This window comes from Sesamum indicum, linkage group LG3, assembly GCF_000512975.1.
Source record: "Sesamum indicum cultivar Zhongzhi No. 13 linkage group LG3, S_indicum_v1.0, whole genome shotgun sequence".
NCBI lineage: Eukaryota > Viridiplantae > Streptophyta > Magnoliopsida > Lamiales > Pedaliaceae > Sesamum > Sesamum indicum.
In genome coordinates, this window is record NC_026147.1 from 21,767,680 (window position 1) to 21,789,045 (window position 21,366).

Below are 21,366 nucleotides of genomic sequence, written 5' to 3' on the forward strand. Positions count from 1 at the left end.
CGTGTAATTATGATCGACGGAGGCAACTGCAACTGTCTTAAAATCATGAGATTGTGCGGGTTATTGCCACCACGCCACCATCGTTCACTGCAGAAAATTTTCACTCATATTAAATTTGTTTGAATTAAATTACTCATAAACTAAGAGTACTATATTTATTATATAAATAATACTTTTTTAATCCATACACTGATCATATATTTATATATTATACTTAATGTATAATCGATTTTAAATCCTGCCAAACCCAGAACACTAATTTCTATTTTGAAGAGTATTTTTTAATGTTTCTTTTTATGTTTATCTATACTTTGTATTTTTAAATATTTTTTTATTATTTTAATTGCATGATAAAGCACCAGGTACGTTGATAGCTGCCACTCATACCCCCCTACAAGGGATATGTGGCATGAGATGAAACATCATTTCAAGGACCGGAATATGAGACATGTGTTAGAGTTTATAAAAATAAAATGAAATATTAAATAATTTAATATTCAAAAATTCCAAAATTTTCAGGTTTTTCTGGGTCAGACCCAAGATGAGCCTCACATAATTCAATAGGGCCTAAAGCAACCCAATCAACAGAAAACGAACGGGATAAGTCCTACCATAAGGCCCATCAGCACGTCAACTGGAGGCGTAGTTGCCCGTCCGCTTACATAAAATAGTCACTTGAACCATAGTTGTAATTTTACCGTTGTTTTGAAATGGTTAATTGTAGACTCTCCATAAATTATTTCAAATTTTCAAATTATATTCTTTAGAAGATAGAAGGAGAGCCCCACGTGCTCTAACATTTGTATTACTATAAACTTACTTTTAAGGAAAAAAAAAATTACTTAATTTTAAAAAACAGAATTTTCACTCACAATCTTTTTTATATAACGGTGGAGATTAAGAAAAAAACATTCCGTATAGGTTTTAATTAATAATTAAGCTGTAGCTCTTATATTTTTCTATATTAATCCAGAATTTTAGATAGGAAATTTTTTACTTATGTACTATCTATTTATGTCTTAGAACCAATCCATTTTGGATTACACTTGAGTTTCAGTCATCTACAATTAATATATATACATGTATATTAATTATCAATATCTAATATGTATAACTATTAATAACTATATTACAGTAAACTAACAATTATCTGTACGTCCGGCACGACATCTTTAGCGTTGACACATGGGAGTCGAACCATGACGGGCTTCAAATTTACCGACCAAGATACACAAATGGTGTATCCGTACTCTTGAACAGGACTGGCAGGCGATAGCTACGCATATGACTCAGTCAGTCATGTGCATCACACCATTACGAATTTCTCCAAAAAAGGATTAACATGTGTAGCATTAATAATGTGGAAGGAAGGAAATTATTATTATTAATTGCAAACACGTGAAGCAGTAGAGATGACTGTTGCGGTCAGATTGTGTATACCGTGGGCTTTGTTTATGTTTATGGTAAATATGAACACAATCTAATGTATAATCTAATATCAAAATATATTTATGTAAAATTTAGTTTGTTTCTTCGCAGAATATGGTATTACTGTATGGTTTTTGCTCAACAGCCTGGTCGGAAGCACTATAGTTTCCGAGAACAAATTGTAAGAAAAGATACAGAATTTTTTGTTATAGTTAAGTATTATAATTAAAAACAAAGAATCGCGGCAATTGACGAATACTAATTAAACATAATTGTGCAATGATTATTAGACGTTATTTTTTAAATTAGATTAAAATATTAATTATAGTTAAAAGTCATAACAAATATTTAATTATAATCATGACAGGTGTTGACCAACTATGATAGAATTAAGTTAAGTTTCCACATTGATTTATCATGATTTATTATTAAATTATGGTAAGTTATAATGTATGAATATATATATATATATATATATTTTATTTATGTAACATATTTATATCTACTGAATAAAATATAAAATATTTTTATAATGGATAATTTTGATTGGTTAAAATAAAGATAGTGGCCATTAGTAGTTAGTATGAGAATAGAGAATTCCACCATTTATTTTTGGGGCATGTCGTTGGCGAGCGTAGCATGACAACAAAATACTTCCAAATAATTAAGATAGCCAACATTGTCTGAAGATTCAAGCAATTAAAAATTCTTCCGAATCGGCATAGTACTATCATTAAATATTTAATGATAATTGAATAACTGAAATTTTTTCCTCAGTGAATAGATAATAATTATTTCACGAACTATATTCAACTACAAAAATTATAATATTCATTGTCAATATCAAAGATTTATAACTAATCAATAATATTATTACAATGAATAAATTAATAACTAATATTAAAGTAGAATAATAAATTTGAACTGACTTTGCCATTGCACCTAGTAATTAATTGTCACTCGATACGGTAATTGTTGCTCATCCCTTTGGATTGAATTTTTTATTTCAAATCTTATTGCATTTTCTACATTTAATAATCGTACATTATGTATATAAAGATGATATCATATATTTTATTTAAGATAAAATTTTATATACATATCATATATACATTAAACGAAATAAAAAATGCAATAGAGAATCCAATTCTACATAAATCAAACCACCAGACTAGGCTTATAACCAAAGTAAGGAAGTCAAATTATTACACAACACGTATCTTTTTGATACTATTGAACAGTACATATGAAAACGAATGAAATCAAGAATATCTGTGTCCTAATTTGTCTATGACTCTTCACTTTACATTACATAAATAAGTATATGCTCTCCTATAAGAAGAAATATATCAACAGAAAAGTCGGAAACAAAATTCTACATGAGATTCTAAGTCAGATCGAATTTGATTGGATCTGAATTAGTTAAGTGATAAGTACCATACACTTATCATGCAATAGGTATACAATTAAAAAAAAAATAACCAATTACATAATAAGTATATTACATTTAGTTTACGATTGATTTGATTCGATCGAATTTAGTGAATATCCTCTAATGGCCAGGCCCTCTCTTGCTTGGCCCGGAGGCCAAAATGAACGCCAACCCTCTCAGGCGAATGCTGCTACTAGAATTGTTGGAAGACACCGAGAACTCTGGAGTCATGCTCTCCGTGTTGGCAGCTCCTTTCTCCACTTGCCCACATCCGTCCGCCACCACCGGCCTAAGCGCTCGACAGTCGGCTGGACATAACTGTGAAATCAGAACCAATACTACTATCAGAAACATGAACAGAACCGTCCTCGGCGATCTCGTCAAGCTGCATCTCCTTCTATGTTCCATTACACACCAATTATGTAATTAATAAGACGAAGAAACAAGAAGAGTTAATGTAGGAGGGATGTCGTGAATTGAGGTTGTTGATGAAATAATGTGCAACTGCTTCATGTGTATATATATACAGGAGTAATGTAAGGGGACGGTGAAGGCCTTTTGGGGTGGACCCCATATCTGTATCACACATCCACAAGGAATTTGACTTGGCCATGAACGTGCCACTTTTTTCCATGGGAGAAATTTGATTGTAAGTGTCGCAGCTAATTGAATTTTTTGTTTTAAACTCTAGTTTATTTAATATATACATATTATGTATATAATTATTTTAAAATAAAATATATAATATTATTTTTATACACGTTATGTATGTATGCGAAACTCAATAGAAGATGAATACAATTTGCAATAAAAAAATCCACACCATTATTTTAGAGGTGGAAAATGACTAGTTTTGGTGGCATTGAAGTTGAATGTGTGGTTTTACTTTGGGAATGTTTTTGGTATGAGGGTTGAATTTTGACTTTGGTTTGAGGAATTATACACACTTGATGATCTCACCCTTACATTGAAAATATCATAGCTATATACAAATATTATAGTTGTGGGTAGTTAAAAATTATGACTTTTATTTTGTCTTGTTTATTGGTACAGTGGATGGATGATGAAAATAAATAGTAACCAAGTTGAAGTAGTTGTGTTTTGACGAAAACTAACGGTGTCTAAAATTGATTATGTACGGAGGGAATGGATGAAGTGGATCAAGTCTCAAGGCTTTCACACTATTTTATGACAACCAGCTCGTAGGCTCATTCATGGATCATGGTTTCGGTCGCTCCGTGTTCTTTTCTTGCTAATCTCCCAACGCTTTCACACCGTTTTTCGTCAAACGCGTGCGTCTCGTCATATTTTTGCATGCATTGCTGTCTTCTCTCACTTTATTATTATCTTACTATATATATATTCTTTTTATTATTATTATTATTATTATTGCCTATAGAATGCGTGTATACACACATACACGTTCAAACACACACACACACGCCCACACATATTGCCTTAAAGAAACATGAAAATTTCAATTATGAAATGATTTTAATACTGTGCTAATTATGCTTTCATGTATTACCTCCAAATTTTATGTCAAATTACAATGGACTCTCCTGAAATTTATTATAATTATAAATACATTTTACTGTTTGAAAAATTATAAATAATCACTTATGACAGCTCGTTGTAGGAGGACATTTGTAATTTTTCAAATAACAAAAAAATATTTATAATTAAGATGAATATCAAAAAAGTCCATTGTACTTAAGTCCAAAATTCATTTGTGAAATAACAAGTATTAGGACAGGTAGTACTATGTAAATGTGTTAAGGAGCAAGGAAGAGGGGTGGATGGTTGTGTATTTTCTTGGAAGTTGGAAAGGGACATCTTTTGAACTGTCATTCTATTTCACTCGTACTAATTTAGCGTCCGCCGGTGCAGATTAAGTCAAACAATTCCCTTCCACACCGCCACTATTTTAGGCCTCATATTAAGAGTGTGAGTGATTACTTGTTAATGCATTTTGCTTAAACAAGCTTATAATCAAGGAAGCCTACTTGCAATTAGATAATTAAGTTGGAAAAAGAATTGCTGATTTTGTGTATCTTTAGCTTCACCACTCACCTAATGGTTGACTAACAAACTTGTGATTCATTTTTTGTTCAATAAAACATACTTGTGATTCATTTCATATCAACAAACACTATCTAAGTGTTTAAATATTGATTAAGAGATTAGGCATTGTTTGGTAAATTGTTGGTGTTGACGGGATTTTGTTCAAATGATAAGGTTGATATTTTATAATTAAAAATTATGAACTTAAGGTTTATAAATATAAGTGTAAGTCTATTTTTGTAAAAAAATAATTTTTTAATGAGAGTTCGACGGTTGTCGTTCATGAACTCTAGATTCTCCAATTTATGGAGACCAACATTCACAAATCACAGTTGGGTTCCTCGTGTGCGCCCCAATTGTAATTTTTTAGTACTCAAGTCAGTAAGATCGAATGTATAAAAATTGGATGTAGGAGAAGGATCTTGAGAATGTTTTTTCTTCTATTTTTAGTATTACTCCACTTAGATCAATTATATTAAAATGCGATTAATTACATTAAGACGCATGTCCCGTCAAATTAAGCGTCACATATCAAGCATGCAACTTAGGATTCAATTAAATCTAATGCAGTGGGATTAAGGTCAGGCGATCCGGTTCGACATTGTCATAACTGAAACAGGCGTTTTGATATTTTCATTCATCTAAATAATAGACCTCTATCATATGTATATAATAATATGAAATTACCAGCGTATTTAGTCCCTCTCTAATTAGTATGTAACTTGTCGATGCTGTACTTATCAACAATTAAAAAAACTAATTGTAAGATCAAATTTAGTTTCACTTAGCATGTGGGCAAACAGTTCATTTTGTTTGTGGATTACGACACAACCAATGTTAGGAAACCCCATTTTTCTACCAGTTTGTTGTGCCACACACCTAATATTTCATCCTTATATCTGAAAAAAGCCAACCCAGCATTTACCATTTAAATTCCAAGCTCAATTGTCGGCGTACGTACCGCTGCAGCTGCTATTAGAGCCTAATCCCCACCCAACACCAATTAGAAGCAAACATGACACACCCAAAGTTCCGACAGTGAGCAAACAGTCGCCTCTTGCTATTAATCTTCAAACTTTTGATGCTACCGTCAATATGCACTTTAGACCGATTCTGGGCTGCTCCCAACTTTTCACATCAATATTTCAAGTGTTAGGGAAAGTCCTTTTTCAAAGCAGGTTTTTCGGTTGCTACTCTTTTCCCACCTTTCTTTTTGACAAAAAAGGTACAAATTTCTTTGCCAAACTGTGAAGTTTTATTTCTCATTTTTTTAATCCACTTGAGTTGGATTTAACTCCAACCGACGTGTCCGTATTTGTTCATTGTACTTTTATTTTATTTTATGGTTGTAACTTATTTTTGTTATTTTTTTGTTATGTTGGTGATTTATCGACTCGATATATTAATTTTTTATTGAGTTTTTAATGTAATTTTATGTCAAAAAAGATATTTGAGCGAAGTTCCTAAATAACTTTTCTCACGAGAAGAAATTTAATATTTAATCATTGTTAATTGTCATGATTAAAAATAAATAAATATAGTATATTATCATTAATTGCCACCATGCCGCGATTATTTCGTTATTTTTACAAGTGTGGTTCGAGGGTCCATCTGCTTAAGCCATTCACAATATTAATGCGCTTACTTATAATTAATATAGATTTTAGAATTTAGCTATTCAAATTTCTTGATTACATGTTAATACTACACTAATCAAAGGATATTAAGTGGTAATTGTCAAATCAAATGTGCTTTGGTAATTTTTCATGTAAATTCTGACTTTCAATTTGAGCAGGTGAGGGCTGCACGTGTATACGAACAATTGGCCGTTAGCTTAGGAGCGGCTGTGTTGTTGACCTTTGAGCCTGCTCGGGAATGTTGATGCAGTAAAGTAGAAAAGTTGACTAAAATCAATATTGACTTTTAACATCAAAGGAATCCCTTTAGCTGTAGGCGGACTATCCATTGTTGTTCTCTTTTTCTTTCGTAATTACAATTAAATTCTCTTGAAATTTATCATAATTATAAATATTTTATATTAGTTAAAAAATAAAAAATAAAATTTATATTTTATAATATTATAAATATGTAAATTATTTCTTATGAAAATTCCGTTATCAATTTATCTTTTTATATTTTTTAAAATACAGTAATTTACCTCATGTGTGTTTTAAAATGAAGCAATTTATCCTTTTTTTTTCATAGGGGGGTAATTTGCTCATTTACAATATCACAGGGGGTAAATTGCACTAAACTTTTTTAAAAAATTACAAATATCCTTTGGAATGAACAATCGTTTAGTAAAAATACCTTATTATGATAGCTCTTAATAGGGAATATTTATTAGACGACTGTTAATTTTAGAAGAGTATTTATATTTTTAAATAATGAGAGAATATTTTACAATTATGATAAATTTTAGGAGTGTATTGCAGCAGTAGATAAGGTGTGTGCGCAATGGCCTTATGTATCCCTTCCAAAATTCATGCTCAGGTTCATATCGGGATTTCCAGTTTTAACTCCTTTAGTGAAGTATAGGACTTCAATGAGCTTTCTGTTGCACAATGATGAACTAAATTTGTTGAGGATATTATCAAAGCACGAAGGTTGAAGCGTATGGTCGCATGCTTAATCGCAAATAGGGGTGAACAGAGGACATTTAGGAGGTCGCGTGTTGTGGACGCATGGTTGATCGCGGGTTGGGGTGTACCGAAGACATTAAGAAGATCGCACAGGGAGGTCGTGGTCAAAGATCGTGACCAAACGTGGGCAAAACATGGCTTGCTTATTGGTCGCGTAGAAGATCGCAGGTCGAGGCAAGGAAAAGACATTAACAAGGTCGCAAGGTCAGGTCGCAGGATCGCATGTGACACATTGTGGCTTGATGACGTCTCAAATCGGGCCCCATAAACTCGAGTCCGACCCGTATTCTCCATCGGACAGGTGTCCAGAGGAGACACAGCTGAGTCATTGCGTAAGCATGCCTGATGCCGACACCTGTCCCACATGAGGGTCCCATCTTCAGACGCCTATAAATACCCTAAGTCCACCTTGAGAGAAGGTACACTGTTCACCTACATTTGTATTTTAAGATCGCTGAATATTCCTTTCGATCTCAACACCTGACTTAGGCATCGGAGCGTCGTCGTCGGGACGATCCCGACTAGCTTTGTGTTTTATTTCCAGATAACAGGTCCAACTCGGTGACGTGGGTGGTCGTGGTCGTTGATCAAGGTCAAACGTGATCGAGGCGGATCAAAATTCTTGTCCTACCTTGTACGTCCTCTTCGACCTTGAGGAATTTTAGTCATTCCATCATCTTTCAAGCTTCGACTTTTTGGCCAACACCTGTTTCAAAATCTCACACAATCCCATTTTTGCCATATTGAAGTCGGCCAGAGAGAGAGAAACTCAATTGTGCGAGTATTTCAAACGTGACATTCTTATCAGTATAAACCGAGACAAACCCTGGTGATTTCTTGAGGGTCTCTAGTTCATTATTTGACAACGTAGCGCTAAATCCATGAAATACGTTATGATAAGTATAAACTAGTTTTAGTGTTTCTTTATAGTGGTCCAAAGACTAAGGCTCATAGATTTAAGGGTTTTTCTAGTAAAATAGTTATAATTTTGTAATTATTTTTTTTTAAAAAAATAAATATTAATTGTCTCCGTGCAAGGAACGTGCACTTTTACTCACACATACATAATTGCACATCTTAGTCAAAATACCCCATAATAGATACTAAAAAATATCAAATTGATTAGCTTATGTTACCTTTGGATTGAGTTCAATCCCTCAAATACGTTTTAATTGTGTTAAATAAAATATTTATGTGTATTAAACCACTTATTGTTTCTAAGTTCTTTCCAATTTTTCATTAGTAAATTTTTGTCTCCCTTACCTTGAAATTAACTAATTTAATTACTAACGTTCCCCTATTAAAGTGACTAATATTAAATCAATAATATTTTCCATAAACTAACACCACCTAAATGATGAGCAATTAAAATCATCATATCTTCTATTATTGCAAATACCATAAAATTTTAAAAGCTCTTTAGGAAACATTAAAATTTCTTCAGCAATAAAATCGAAGTCAGAGAATGAAACGAAGACATAGTAGCCAGAATTATGGCCATGTCACAAACTTTGTTGTAGTTCACCAAACAGGAATCATAGGTGACACCACAATCGGACTCCTCACAGTATGCTTGCCGTTGTCCTCGATCCAAGTTATTGAACCAAATGTGATTGCTCCGGTGCTATTACTCTTATATTGTATAGTCAATGAATAACTCTGTTTCTCATATTTATGACCAAACACAAGCGTCGTTGGGTAGACTGTAACTGTGGATCCACTCGGTGCTGTCACTTGAACCTTGTAGGAAGTCACATCATCTCCAACATTTGTGACAACCCTATGGAATTCTTGAACCAAACTGTCCCTCGTTTTGTTGGTGTACAAAGCAATAAATGACGGGTAATTTAGATCGGATGACGGAGTGGAGCAATTGTAGCTGGATCTTGTGATGGTGGAGATCTGATTATGAGTGAAATTCATTGAGCAAAGAAGGTTCACGTAATCTTGTGGGCTAGCATCATAAATCAAACCTGGATCGAGCGCTTGATTTGGATCAACTTGTCCTGCTCCCATGGCTAGGGGTGTGGCGATTTCATAGTTGAAGTACGAATCTCGAATGTAGTTTTGCGTATTGTCAAAAGGATTCGCTGTAGTCATCATGGCTGAGCGAATGGCTGCCGGACTCCATTCAGGGTGTGCGCCTTTAAGAAGTGCAGCAATGCCTGAAGCGTGAGGACAAGCCATGGATGTTCCAGAGATAGCAACAAAATCACTAGTCAGGCCAATGTTAGAGCCAATAGCAGCTGTTATAGTATTTGGAATCCACGATGCTAATACTAATGATCCTGGAGCCATAATGTCTGGTTTTAAGATGCCTGGATAACTCGGCGCAGGGCCTCTTGAGGTGTATGTAGCCACAACAGGAGCAGGCTTCGTTCCGACAAACGTTTGTTGAAACTTGATGCTAGCAGATGGGCTTACACTGATTGTGGCGTAATCTGTCACGATTGTTGCGTCCTTGGAGCTGATCACGACACCAGGATATTGAAAATCGCTGAATTCGAATGTACTTGGATTGTCTGAGATAAAGATAGCAGCAGCAACATTTGATTGTGAGACATAGTTCATTTGGCTATAAAGGAAACCATTTTCGCATATGATTATCCCATATCCGACAGTAGATAATGCTTCACTGGAATTGCAAGAAGACAATGTTTTGTTGTAGATGAGAGGCAAATTGGTTACAAGGGCTGCTGCAGGGAACATACTCCATCCAGTTATTGTTAATCCATTCCCCAAAATCAAGCTACCAGCAAAGAAACGATCGATGGAGCCTGCTGCCACTGTTAGGACCCATGGAATGCCATTATGTAAACTTCCAATGAGACGCTCATTTCCAGCTGAAGATGAAACGAGCACGCCCTTCTCCATGGCACCAAAAGAAGCTATTGCGATTGGGTCTTGATACAAAGGAACGTCATCAAAGCCCATGGAAATAGATATTACATCAACACCATCAGCAACGGCTTGGTCCATACCAGCAAGAACATCAGAAGCATAGCGACCTTCGTCCCAGATAACCTTATACATGGCCACTCTGGCACGAGGTGCCATCCCCCTTGCAGTCCCCGAAGCATAGCCAAAAAACGAAGCTCCTTCGACATAATTTCCTGCGGCAGTAGATGAAGTGTGTGTGCCATGGCCTTGTGTATCCCTTCCAGAGTTCATACTCAGGGTTATATTGGGATTTGCAGCTTTAACTCCCTTATTGAAGTATCGGACTCCAATGAGCTTTCTATTGCACAAAGATGAATTAAATTCTTGTCCCGCCTCGCATGTCCCTTTCCACCATGAAGGAACTTCAGTCATTCCGTCATCATTGAAGCTTAGACTTTCAGGCCACACTCCTGTGTCAATAACGCCCACAATCACACCTTTGCCATATTCTGAAGCCGGCCATAATCCTGTGACAGGATTTAGGGAGAGAAACTCAAATGTGTGAGTGGTGTCAAGCGTGACATTCCTGTCGCTATAGGCAGAGACAAATCCTGGTGATTTCTTGAGAGCCTCTAGTTCATCATTTGACAACAGAGCGCTGAATCCATGAAATACGTTGTCATACGTATAAACTAGTTTTAGTGGTTTTCTATGGTGGTCCAAAGATTTGGAGCTCACAGATTTCAGAGATTTGATAGTAAAGGAATACCAATGGTTGTGGCTAGCAAATGCCTTGGGCATGAAGGATTTGTCCATGTGGACAATATAACTGGACCTCTCTCCTAACACTATCTTAGCATGGAAAAGAAATAATAGTGTAAACAGGAAGAAGAGAGGAAACTCTTTAATTAATTCCATGTTCTTGAAACCTTTCCAATGAAATGTGTAAGATTGTGAGTCTCATATTTATACACAAAACTACGAGTTCCTGCACATTGAATTGTAATTATCAGCACCATGACAGCAACTAAAGTGTAGATAATGAATTTAAGAGCTTGACGTCCTTAGACGGCCTTGTGATTTTGTTATTTGGGACCTCCGGCTCTGTGTTGTTGGACTGGCCTGGCCTGGCCTACCGCAATTTGCTAGCTGTGCCGATGGAAACTATGAGAATCCAGGTTCAAATTGCTAGCCTGTCAATGCTTTTCTTAATCATAGAAAGATTATCTTACCAGTGAAACACTAAAATCGGACATCACAATTCACAAAGGTTCTTGTCTGCTCTTGAATGTGGGGAATCATATGAATCGGAAGAATAAGATGGTTGGTAAATTAACATTAATATAGGACGGCAACAGGCGAGAGAGTAACACTAACAAGTGATCAGTTGTGTCAAGAAAGAGAGGACAGAGGAAGAGGGGTTTTATTGTTCATCCTTTGCTCCTTCAGTGCTCTCCACCCGACTCAATCAAACTGCATTTTCTTATGCAATCATTGTACTTTCAATAGCATTTGCATTTTGCCTAATTTCTAATTAAAACAATAATTATATTATTAACTTAATATTAATTAATGAATAATTATATTTGACAAAGGCTGAATCGGAGAAATTGAATTTAGACCGCATAATATCAAGGAAATGTACATAACCCAATATTACCCATTTCTTACTCCACAATTTTTGTTACTTAATTTAGTAATTAATTAATAGTAAAGACTGAAATTTTATAAACAAGTTCGATATCATGTATTTGAATTGCACCTGGCGTATAGATATTTATTTTATTTTATTGTAAATTTTATATTAATGTATTTATTGAATTTGATATAGTATTCAATTTATTAGAATAAATAATGTAATTATTCAATTATCACTGTTATAATATATATATATATATATATATGTATACACATGAAACGTATTTCAAGAAATCTAAATATGATATGTTAATTCATCCCTATCTCTATACTTTTTCCATTGGTTTTCTGGTGTGCTGAAAGGGCATCAATGTGGAAAAATACATGTATATCCTTTATCGATTATCCACAGTATACAAAATTATTTGTACATTAACGTTGTCCCCTTGTCTCGATTGGGTATGCTTTGATATATATCGATCAGATTCTTTAACATGTGTATTTTTTTATTTTGAAAAACAAAGAATAGAGGACAATGGCGTTTCATATACTATACAAACGACAAATTTGAGAGAAAAATATATCAATCTATATCTATATTTATATTTCTATGTTATATATAAGAATATGAATCATACGTTTGTTTTTAGTAAAAATTATATATGTTCTTGTTACAAATAATAAAATTATGATCAATAAAATAATGGCTAATCATGGTTAGATAAAAAAACAATTAAATGCATTTTCATCCATTAACTTATATTATTTGGTATTTTTATCTTTTAAATTTTTTAAAATAATATTTTGATCATTTACTTTTTTAATTTTATAATTGTAGTTGTTTTTTTCATCATCGACACTCACCCTTTATGGTCTTCGATGTAACTCCCTCGTCGAAGTATCAACCTTCAATGAGTTTTTTGTAACACAATGAAGAATTAAAAGCGCTCACCCATTGAACTCAAATAATTGTATTTTTAACAATTTTTGTTGAATTAGGGTTTTCAAATTTTAAATAAATATAAACTGAACTCTTATCACCTGTTTGTAGTATTACCTTATCAAACGAATAGTAGAGATCAATCATATTTGCAAAACATCCTTTACAGCATTGTCAAGAATATTTTGATATTCTATGTAAACGTCCTTGGAGAAAAGTCTAAGATTATATCAAATTCTAATTTTAGTTATTTCAGGTTGAGATTCATTATTATGTGGAGCATTGGGCTATAATATTCACACACATTTCAAGGCTACAAAAAATAATTATGAGAATAAAAAAATTATTGACAAATAAAATTTTATGAATTTAATTAAGAGGTTAAAATCTTTTAAAATGAAGATTATCCCGAATTCTTCCCTTCAAGTTGTAATTTAAGGGCTCAAAATTTGTTCTTGATATTTATAATCTCCTCCACATCTTTGGACTAATTACGAATTATTTTGAAATATAGTATCATGATTTTGAGAATTTGATGCTAAGATGTAAAACCTTAGCGACTATAGAGTTTCGTCGCGGTAAAGAACTTTGAACACGAGTCACTTGGATTTATCGTGCATATGTAGTCTTGTGTGTTGTATGTGATGGAGATGGATGTCATATTCTATAGGCATGAGCAGACTTTTGATGTAGGCCATCGTGTTTTCGGTATGAACTTTTATTACAAACACATCTTTGTCTTTTCTTTTTTCTGTGAATTATTACGAAGACTTTAATGTTTTTGTAATTAACATAAACAAAATTAGAGGAATGAGTTTAATGCAATTTACCCCCTCATCATATTGTAAATAAATAAATTACAATCCTATGAAAAAAAAAATTAAATTAAATTACTGAATTTTATAAAATATTAAGAATAAATTGTTAAATATTTTGTTAGAGAATAATTTACTCATTTGTAATATAGAATACCTAAACCCCAAAAAATTGGACAGAAAAACTGTTCTCCGTTTAAAATTCATTTAAGCAGGACAACTCACAATAACTCTTTCTTCTTTTGTGTAAATACATTGGTAAAATTTTCAGAAATGGAGTTAAATTCGTTTCCATGCCATCTGCTGTCTTTTTCTTCTTGCCTGGGTAGAAATGGAAACGGCTTCATTTAGATCAAAGACGTAAATCAACAGTTACGACACTGAACAGAACGAGAATGGTCTACTTGCTACTGCTTTTTGTCAGCTTCTTGCTTTCTTAACAAAAACCTATCAGTTTTAATGCTGCTTTCATTTCCTCTGCTGTCGCCTGGTTCATTTATGTGTTTCTGCGCTACCCTCTCCTTCATTCCATCATGATCCGGTCGTCCGTGACCGTGTTCCCTTCCACCCCTACGGTCCTGTGAAGTACACCATAGAGATATCAGTCAGGGGAGATAATGAGGTCAGAAATCAACGTGTTCACCGAGGAGGATGACATTTTAATGCATTTGCAATACTGTAGCCATAATCGACACAAGTACATAATTATGGCCCCTGACTTGTGTTTTGCTAACGAGAGAAAGAACTGAGATCTTGACACTTCTGGAAAGAACTTATAGGGTACATTTGCAATGACAGTCAACGACGTATCAAGAGTACAAGTGCTTAACTCCTGATGAGGACTGAAACTTCAGTGTTAAAAACATACTGTTCTGTTTGCAGTGATTCCTAGACACGGACATTTCTTATATGGGTCAAGTTTAATAATACCAAACAGTATAAAACATGTCCAATCCGGTCATGTCATGTCAGCACAATATAGGTCCCGTTACTTCTGGTGTTCCCACACCCAGTCCATATAAGAAAAGAGCCCGAGAAAATACAAACTGCCAATTGGATGGGCGTTGAAGGCCCCACAAATTTCAAATAGATTATTCAACTTACATCACGGTAAGGAAAATCATCAGCCTCCAGCATATGTACAACATGCCCCATTTTCGGCCGCTTCTGAGCATTTGGGTCTACACAGCGTAAAGCTACTAAAAGAGTCCGCTTCAGTGCTCTTGAAGAGGGCTTCTCACGTAGCTTAGGATCCAACACTCCCTCTGCGTTCCGATTTGAGACCATTGTTTTAAGCCAGTCCACAAGGTTCACCTGAGAGTTTGACTCACACGGAGTTTAAATGTATGAAAGCAATCAAAATCAGTTATAGCAAAATTAAGTAATCTTTTACGAAATACATACTTCCCCTGGGGAACGGCTATAATCCACTGGGTTCCTTCCAGTAATGATCTCCATTATAAGAATGCCAAAACTATACACATCATTTCTCTCATTCAACATGCCGGTGCTTGCATACTCTGGAGCAACATATCTAGAGAAAGAAAGTTAGAAAAGCCTGTTATTTCATCTTATTTGGTCAAGGTAGCAGTGGATGTAACTCAATATCCACCAGATAGATGACTCACCCAAATGTTCCCATAACCCGTGTGGTGATATAACTCCTTTCAGAGCCGATGAGCTTCGCGAGACCAAAGTCAGATACCTTAGCATTCCACTGTCTATCCAATAAAATATTGCTTGATTTGATATCACGATGAACAACTTTAGGCTCAAGACCCTCATGCAGATATGTTAACCTGAGAAATTCACCAAGTCACAGTCACACAACCAAGAAAAAGTATTAAATATATATCCACAAGTTGTTGAGTTACTCTTACCCCTTTGCAGTCCCAAGTATGATGTTCATTCGAATATCCCATGTTAGAGGGCTACAAGCCCCAACATCTCCGTGAAGCCATTGTTCTAAGTTTCCATTGTCGACATACTCATACACAAGCATCCTGAAAGGGAGATGATTCAAGATTTACACATGATTAGGTATGTTTCTAAACAGAACTAATCAGGACCGTATGAATGCACACTTTTGAGGGTTCATTTAGCTTGAGCTACAAAGTGTGGAATCATAGAGACAAACAAAATGAAGTCAATCTTGGAGTTAAGTGTACCTATGAGCTCCTTCAACGCAATAACCAAGCAACCTCACCAAATTCTTATGTCTCACACGCCCGATAGCTTCAACTTCAACCTTAAACTCTCTCTCTGCTTGACCCCTGAACAAACAATCAATTTTCTTAAACAAATGGACAGAATAAACATGTAAGTCAGACTAGTATACCACTTTTCTCCTCTTCTCTGTCTAAATTTATGCTAACATCAAAGCACATAACCGAAGTTCAGCCAATATGTCTGTGACAATTACACCATGTAATTACTCAATCTATGTCTTTAACATAACTCAAATTATACATATGAAATGGTTATAAACTAGAATAACTCCTGCAAACAAATATATGAATGAAAATTCAACACACACACACATACACACACATCATGGTATAGTATAACTTGGCATAAATCGACCTTCTTCGTGGAGAATACCTGTTATTCAGCAAATTCTTGACAGCCACTTTCGTGTTATCCCCCAACACACCATAGTAAACAATCCCATACCCTCCTTCCCCAATCACATTGTCATCAGCAAAACCATTAGTGGACTCCTCAAGCTCTCTTAGCGTATACCAATGGCCCCACCCCAAGTGCGAAACCTCCGGCCCAGCTATCACAGCGCCCAGCTCGCCACCAGGTCGGGTCTCACCACTTCCATGACCTGACTCTGAACCCGGGCCTACTCCTTCAGGGTAGGCAATCCGGTTCCCCTTTCCAAACTCAATATGGATCCGCTTGTCCTCATTCAGGTCGGGCTCAGGAATCGGATGCGTCCCCGGAGGCGGGAGCAGCAGCTTGGGATTGGTCTCTGAGGTTCGAGTGGGGTCGACCCGGATTTCCTGGATTTCCCTGGACACATTTGGGATGACGGAATTCTTGTGAGGTAACAGCAGTGAAGTCTTCTTGTTTCTTCTTGAGGTGAACCAAAGAGAGATGAGGAAGAGAAAGATGACAATAGCTGCACCGACGCAGATTCCAATGACAACCCACAAGCGCAAGCCGAAAATTGAGGTCCGTTTTGATAGCTCATCAGTCAGCTTCCCGTTAGACATTGTATTCCCTGTCTCTCAGTTAATCCTATCTTGCTCTTCACCTGGTAAAAAGTCAAGCTTTGAACTTTGACCGTCAGCAAAACCTAGTGGGAGACAGACAATATTACTTGAGTGATAGCAGAGGAAGACATTCAGGGCAGTGGGCGTGAGGCGGGGTGGGGGCATGGGGGGTCGGGCGGAGGATGACTGTGGGAAGCTGTGATGATGAAGTTCTAGAAACGGGGACAGGACCCACCAAAGTTTGTAGCTTATTTCAGTGCTCATACGAATTTTATTTTTTTATATCTAAACTAGATTTAATTAAATAAAATTAATAGCATATCAACTTGTCACGTGATTTTTTTTAAATTTTATAATAATCAAACAATATATATATATATATATATTACTTATCATATACTTAATTTTAATTTAATTAAAGGTTTTATGTTGTATTTTTAAATGAGTTAATCTAACATCGAAATTATCATGCTTTCAGCGAAAATTTATAGACATTATTCTGTTAAATGCCTTTTCTCTTTGCAAAACATGTATCTCACTACCACAATTAGTAATAAAGATTATGAAATTCCACTAATTATCCCTCTGGTGGTGGTAGTGCTGATGTAGAAGAAATACTATTTCAAAAGCATCCCTAATTCGCTCTTTGTTTAGATCTTGATGTCTTAAGGTTCTCCATTTGGTTTATCTTTAAATCGTAATTTTTAACTTCAAATTTGTAAGATCCTTGTATAGATCTGGAAGGATCTCGTTCAACTTTTAACTTAATATTTTTATTTTTACAGATATAATTTAGGGGTATAAATAAGTCGAGTCCGACTGGAAGAAAGTGAAGGAATTGAGAAGAAAGCGAAGGAATGTCATAGTGGACCAAATTTATGAGTAGAGCTCTGCTATTCGGCCAAAATCTTCTCTTATGGATTTAAACCCTAAAGACCCAAAAATGATAAAATTGGGAAGAAAACGATGGATAGACTTTCCATTCAAGAAAAAATACTCTACTCTCCCTCCAAGAATGACATAACAAATATTTATTTTCAGAATATTTGATCAAATAACCAGTCCTGTTAGCTTGAAGCATCTCCCTTTACTGGATAGAAAATTCATATACTCAATCGAATTAATCATACATATAATATAATTAATTAATTATTTTAAGTTACACACCAATATAACTTTTATTGTATTTATCATATAATTAATCAAATTTTATCAGGCTCAATTCAAAATAAAATTTTCAATCTCACAAGGTTAAGGGATAATACACCTCTCTCTCCTGATATTTGATGCAATTACACGTAAATTTTTGTGATTTGAAAAACTACGTTTAGTATTTTTGAAGTTTGTTTCCATCTAACAAAAAAATTCTTCCATTAGTCAAAATTTACTGAATGCTCGATTGACTTATTACAGATCAAATAATTTTTTTTAACTAAATTACCTATATAACAGTGAAGATATACATACATCTTCATATGTATTAATGTGTGAGGATGTATAAGGATAATTTGATCCAAAAAGATTTATTTAACCTGCAATAAATCAGTAATAAGTAAATTTGGGGATAAATATGAATTTTTATAAAAAAATTTATTAATATCAGCAAATTTTGTGAATTTGACTAATGAAGGAATTTATTTATTAGACTAAAGTAAATTTTAAGAGTAATAAATGTAATTTTTCAAAATATAAAGAATTTATATGTAATTATACAAAATTTTAGGAGATGGAAGTGTAATTATTTCTGAGAACTAAATAATTATCAGTGGACGGAGTCAAAAGGGCTGGACCAACAACCTTAAATGAGTATACATTCTTAAATTCATAGAATGAAATATTTATTAATTATGTTACTTGCAATTAGTGATGAGTAAGATATTTTTTTATCAGTTAGTAATATTCCTTATTAACATTAATAACTATTTGAGCATAGTCGCATTAATCTATCAAGATTAGGTAATAGAATCTCATTTTTTTTCTATTTTTGTCCTTTTTCCGACGTTATTGGACTGTTGTTTAATTTGATATGGATTAATATTATTTTGGGGGACAATTCTTTGTTGTATTGAAATGGGGTGGGGCCCTGGAAGATTTTCTTAATCAAGAAAAGGACAAAGTGGTTGTGTAATAAGGAGATGCTTTGCTTAGTCAAAACTGCGGGCTATTGATTGATGATTTCTGTGCCGAAAACTCCGATGCTAATTTCAAAGATGTTTGGGAGATAGTAAACGTGGAAGTATAACAATTTAACCAACTAGAAAATCGGTTCTCTGTGGTCGTTTTTCTTCATGGCGATTAATCAGTTTCCTCGTAAGTGCAAATTCGGACATCAGATGGCCCATTCAGTGGGCTATGAAACCATACTGAGTTTTCATATGATATTGATAGAACCATTGTTCAAACATTAGCTATTGAGACAGATATTATATAAACCTCGTATTAGTATTTGATGGGGGTCAATATAATTCCTTTATGGATCTTTAGATCCTCGTGGTACGAAGATAAACCTGAAAGGCGGTTCGAGAGTGTTGGGATGGTTCCCAGCGAAAACTCGACTAAGTTGTAAATTATTTTAGCGAATAGCTGAAGCTTAATATAAATATCTAATGTAAAAGATCTATTCTAATTCAACCCTTCCTAGGTATTTGACTTGAGATTATTTATAAATATTGCTCATTTGTACAGTCATAATTTTGAAATTCTCTAAGGAAACCATGTGTCATTTGATCAAAACCCCAAATTACGGGATAAAATGGATTCGACCCTATGAAAATCGTGATTCTTTGGACCCTTGTCGATATTTTAATTATACTGAGGGGCAAATATGGTTTTTTTTGCTCATTTTTACCCACATCAGTACCTTATAATACCAATATGAAATCTAAATATTATATTTTGCAAAGAATATCATAACAATTTCGCCCTAATCCACAATCATATATATGGAAAAAGGTGGGCCAATTAAGTGTACATAGACCCACTGACCTTTTCTAAAAGGTATATGAAACCATTCAAATGCCATTTTCTCCTTTTAAAAATAGTAACTGTATCGCACAAGGGTTTCTGCACTTAAAAGGCTAGACCTGTTAACAAAAGTAATCTCAACCCAAGAATTTCACTTTTGCTAGGCTCACATCATCTCTTTACCAACTGGTTCACAGCAAAAGCAATGTAAAAATGGGAAAATTAAGTGGAGTGACCTTAACCGTCATGTTAAAATCTTGATAAGTGAAAATCCGATTACAGTAAAATTCCTTCATGTATAAGCTGAAAACGGTCTAATAGTTACAAGAACAACAATGCTCATATGTTTAAGGTCAGTATGCCTCAGCCCTTTGAGGTTAATTCTTAGTTTCTGATACCTCTACACCTTTGAAATTCAAATATCGAACTGCAGTCAATATACCTCGCCTTCTTCTGACTTGTTTGCTTGCCTCTACTACGAAGAAACGCCTGGTGATGACTTATTCCCGGAGAAACTTATATCTAACTGCAACCGTGAAAGTGTATCGTCCGGACAAAAATCCTGGGAGTGAATGCAGAAAGGGCGTCAATTGATAGAGATACGATAGCGTGATGTGAACCTGAAACAATATTATTACCTTTGAGGAGGCCAAATCATTAAGCTGTCCGTAATGATGTTGCATTGATGGGACAACACTAGGTAGAATTCCTGGATTAGTACTGTTCGCCATAGGGCTTACGAGCATCGGCTGGCTTGAAGAACTGTGGTTGATATTCTCCATTGAAGTTTGCATAAACACATTTTCGTCCCTAGTGAGTGTATCTGTTCCTCTATTTGCGTTTGGAAACACTATCCCCTCATCTAACTCCAGTCCGGCTGGGGGAACTAACACTGACGGCAATGATCCCAGCGTGTAGCCTGGATGTAAACTTAATCCATTTCTCATTGTAAGCATCTGCAAAATTTATCATACGAGTTTCATTGGCGCTTCATAGTAAGGTAAAGCATTTGCCAGTCAGCTTTCTAGTCAAGTATCAAACTTGTACTTGTTGAAAAAACATAAAACTAGAGCCCCACGGTGGGTTTTAAGTGAAAGAGCTTGTTACACAGTTCACATGAGACGATAGTAAGAGAACGATTTCCCTCTGTATTTAAAAAACAAAATACAGTGACAATAGCAGATATTGGGGAGAATAGCTGCAAACATCATAACCAATTCTAGCAACATGTGAGTTTGTAGGGGATACTTCCACAAAAAGTTCTGTCGACATATAGTAAAGCTGTTTTATGTAGCACAGGTGTCGACATAATAGACCTGTCTTGGTGTAGCAAAGTCATCTA

At 34.7% G+C, this 21,366-nt stretch overlaps 3 protein-coding genes across 3 annotated transcripts in view; all 3 read right to left on the reverse strand.

The window, feature by feature from the left end:
- On the reverse strand, nucleotides 8,917–11,803 carry LOC105159278 (subtilisin-like protease SBT1.9). Its single transcript, XM_011076289.2, has one exon. The coding sequence runs from the start codon at nucleotides 11,362–11,364 to the stop codon at nucleotides 9,088–9,090; it is 2,277 nt and encodes a 758-aa protein (XP_011074591.1). The 5' UTR covers nucleotides 11,365–11,803; the 3' UTR covers nucleotides 8,917–9,087.
- Nucleotides 14,165–17,245, reverse strand: LOC105159132 (probable serine/threonine-protein kinase At1g01540). Its single transcript, XM_011076087.2, has 7 exons — nucleotides 16,441–17,245; nucleotides 16,008–16,112; nucleotides 15,720–15,842; nucleotides 15,468–15,638; nucleotides 15,244–15,373; nucleotides 14,944–15,153; nucleotides 14,165–14,417 (listed from the first exon to the last, which is right to left on the reverse strand). The coding sequence occupies exons 1-7, from the start codon at nucleotides 17,058–17,060 to the stop codon at nucleotides 14,247–14,249; spliced, it is 1,530 nt and encodes a 509-aa protein (XP_011074389.1). The 5' UTR covers nucleotides 17,061–17,245; the 3' UTR covers nucleotides 14,165–14,246.
- The window catches only part of LOC105159133 (transcription factor ALC-like), a 2,956-nt gene continuing 1,841 nt past the window's right edge, over nucleotides 20,252–21,366 (reverse strand). Inside the window, exons 5-6 of the mRNA XM_011076089.2 lie at nucleotides 20,663–20,980; nucleotides 20,252–20,586 (exon numbers count right to left, since the gene is read on the reverse strand). Coding sequence (XP_011074391.2) covers nucleotides 20,500–20,586; nucleotides 20,663–20,980 — 405 coding nt within the window. The 3' untranslated portion in view covers nucleotides 20,252–20,499. The remainder of the gene's footprint in view (nucleotides 20,587–20,662; nucleotides 20,981–21,366) is intronic.